Here is a 3,568-nt window from a genome sequence, read left to right as displayed (position 1 = left end):
ATTTATATATATATATATATATATATATATATATATATATATATATATATATAGAACTTGAGAAAAAGAGTTTAGTTTTGAACCAAGATTAAAATTAAATTATACTAATGGAAATAGGTATGAAATGGACATAATTGATATTGATATGTAATTTATACATTTAATACATTGTAAAACATTAAAAATTACATGATTATAATGATGAATAGATATTAGGCTCGATGATAATACTGCTATTAATTTGTAAATCTCGTCTCGATTTCATTTATAAGTAATTCAAACTTTATTTTCCTTTTTATTCACTTATTGAAAATTTATTAATTATACACATGTATTAAGAATACACAAACTGGATTTTACTTTTTACATTTATTATATTCGCATTGTATCGAATCTTAGAACATAGAATATATTAAATACTGAAAGTGTCATAACTTTAGGGACGATAGCACAAAATTTTGAATAATGTAAAAGACACAATACATAAGAAAATGAACGAATTAAAATCCTTCATTTCCTTTCCTTTCTACAAAATAAAAGTCCGATTGATTTTCTTATACATTATATAAAGATCTGTGCTTTGGTCTTTACCTTCAATCAACAATATTGGACTTTAAAGGCAGAGTTGATTTTTTTACTTGGAATTTTGATAAATAAATTTAAATTTGTAAAAAATAAGTAAAATTTAATCCATCTTCTAAAAACTTGTTTAAGCTTTTAGAAAACACGAATATGCAAGCTTTTTTTAGATTTTTATACAGTCTAGAACACAGGTAATTTTTATCTAACGTAAGTGTGTAAATTTCGAATAGATAAGGACAGATAAATATTGGAGACACTTTCTATATTATTCGAATTAACTTTTAATCTACATGTTCGAAATATCGAATAAATCTTTAGATTGTGTTACTTATAATACGTTTATTTTCAGGTTGAAAAATGTCTCGGTATCGCGAATGGGATCTATCTTGCAAGGTTTATGTTGGTAATTTAGGCAGCAGCGCTAGCAAACATGAGATTGAAAGCGCATTCAGTAAGTATGGTCCACTAAGAAATGTGTGGGTAGCTCGAAATCCTCCTGGTTTTGCATTTGTGGAGTTTGAAGATCCACGAGACGCTGAAGACGCCGTAAGAGGATTGGATGGAACGTAAGTTTGAACATTAGTAATTCTTATATGCAATTCATTTTTATTTATTAAGATACAAAGAACCCTGCATAACTCTTATGTGGAATTTTGGTACCCTTATCGAATTAACCGAAAATTTAATATGTTGTGTAGATCTTGTCCTGATAAAAAGTCTCTACAGTACTTAAAAATATATATAGAAAATGCAAATAATGACGTAGGAATGTACTATACTTGTTGAAAATAAGATATTGAAGTATTGATTCGTTTTGAAAAATAACGCCTAGTAGAAGTCAAACGGTTCATTGTAAGGTTCCTGCCTGTGGACTTTTTATCAGAATATATCTAATTTTTAGCCGATTCAACTGAAAATCAATTTCCATAAGATTTGCAAGGTCCTTTCAAAGATCTAAAGATTATGTTATAGGTTATATTAATTGTTAAAGGTGTATATAGTTTCTACGAAAAATTAGAAATTTATTTATAAAAATTGTTGTAAATTACTGATTAATACTTTTATATTTGAGTCAGATTTTAGGAAGATAACTTTATTATAACGAACTGTTAAACATCAGAGACAAACAGCGAAAGTATAATAAAAGAGAGAGTAGCTAAGCAACTAATAAAATATTAACATGGTACTTTGTTGTGCATTCTAATCACACACCACATGCATGCTCCTTCTAGTGCTCTTACACAGTCACGACATCTGACTGAACTCACTAGATTATTCATATTAATAACACTCCTCCTTAATCTAGTGAGTAAAAACAAATAATGTTTTATTGATTGTACAACTTCTAAACTTAAACCTTCGAAACAAAAAAGATGTTTGGCATTACTTAACAATTTCGTAGAAATGTCTGCTATCAATAGATTCATATTGCAAGTATTATTTGTTTATTTTCAATAGTTTCTCTGATAAAATGATATTTAACATCTATATGTTTAGTTTTATTATGAAAAATTAGATGCTAACCTCTGAGCAGGATTGGTAAAAAAACATATTTTAAACATGTAAAATGCGTTTTGTGGGTTTCCTCCATGTCCAGATCTTGAAATGTCAACATTTCGTGAATCTTGCGGTTCACTTCATCAGGGCGAAGAGCAGCCTGATACTGAGCTGTTCCTTCGGGCCGTTCTCTTTTTTTGTACGCTACTTGTCGGAGTGGTGGGGGAAAAAAAGAGAATTATGGGTGAGGGGGGAGAGGGTGGGAATTGATCAGTCTTCAATAACCGGGAGAATGATTTTCCATATTTTATTTATGTTGTAGCTATTATTTCTATTTAGAATGTTTTTGTATTTCTATGGCTTCTCTATAGTTTCTTGGAAAGTATGAAATAATGTTGGCTATTGTGATCGAAACGCATAACTTTTATATAGAAAGCATCCATGGAAGCTTTAATATATATTTTAAACATGTTTAAAACATGTTTTAAAAGTAGCTCTAAAATATAATCTTTCTGATTCACATTTATGCATTTTGATTTCTTTCAATATTTAATCCTAAGCATCTTTTGACTTGTTCCAAATCTTCGATTTAAAAATTTTTTATCAATTTTTTCAACTTTCAAAGCTATCATTAGAAAATATAAAAAAATTAACATACAATAATTATCAAATGCAATAATTATGAGAAACTTGTCTGTAACTTTGAAAAATATATTTACATGCTTCAAATTTAGACTTTTGAAAACCAAGTGCGAGAGTTATGTTAGGGAAAAAGTATTTTAGCTAGCTATTAGAGCTATTTTAGGGAAAAAGTAACGAACTATATCCATTGTTATTGTATGACATTGTATGAAAAACCACATTTCTTTGAAAATGAAAGAACTTCATGTTTACGAAAGTTCCAGAATAGAGGTCTAAGCTTTACAATTTTCTAGTAATGATGAGATTAACTTATTAGTATTAAATATGAAATTTATAAATAATACGGAGAAATAAATTGTTCAATTATTTATTATTGTGAAAGATTATTTAATGTGATTATTGAGTATCAATTACTTATATTATAAGACTATTGTAATTATTTTTAAAATTGATCTTTTTTTATTTTTGTCCAAAAGAAGAAAAAAATAGTTTGATTTAGTGAGATTATTATATATTTAGTTGAGGGTCAAGTGACATACTTTTCATCTTTTAGACGATGTTGTGGCACCAGAGTGAGAGTCGAGATGTCCTCTGGGAGAAGTCGCCGTGGTGGTGGCGGTCGCAGACCTGGTCCTCGTTATTCTAGGTAAGAGGTTACATAGCATTTCGCAGCAACCGCGCACTTTACAGCGAAAACAAGCGTTAGAGCTGTGACTAAGCGTTCCTCGCCAACGTAGGTATTCATGGTGTAGAAGAGCTCTCTTGCTCTCAGAGCAAAAGTGCGCTCTTATCACCAAAATGAACAATGCACGAGTCTTGTTTCATTACAGTGAATACTTTTTCGTGC

The 3,568-nt window shown here is 29.3% G+C and overlaps 1 protein-coding gene across 6 annotated transcripts in view; it reads left to right on the top strand.

The window, feature by feature from the left end:
• The window catches only part of LOC108746983 (RNA-binding protein 1), a 10,034-nt gene that overhangs the window by 868 nt on the left and 5,598 nt on the right, over positions 1 to 3,568 (top strand). For all 6 annotated transcript variants that reach the window (XM_018484161.1, XM_018484159.1, XM_018484157.1 and 3 more), the window contains exons 2-3: positions 932 to 1,148; positions 3,275 to 3,367. In XM_018484161.1, the coding sequence (XP_018339663.1) occupies positions 940 to 1,148; positions 3,275 to 3,367 (302 nt within the window). In that variant the 5' untranslated portion in view covers positions 932 to 939. The remainder of the gene's footprint in view (positions 1 to 931; positions 1,149 to 3,274; positions 3,368 to 3,568) is intronic.

Source organism: Trachymyrmex septentrionalis, unplaced genomic scaffold, assembly GCF_001594115.1.
Source record: "Trachymyrmex septentrionalis isolate Tsep2-gDNA-1 unplaced genomic scaffold, Tsep1.0 scaffold19, whole genome shotgun sequence".
In the NCBI taxonomy this organism is placed as follows: domain Eukaryota; kingdom Metazoa; phylum Arthropoda; class Insecta; order Hymenoptera; family Formicidae; genus Trachymyrmex; species Trachymyrmex septentrionalis.
Note: the sequence above shows the minus strand (reverse complement) of the source record. Positions and strands in the feature narration are given on the sequence as shown.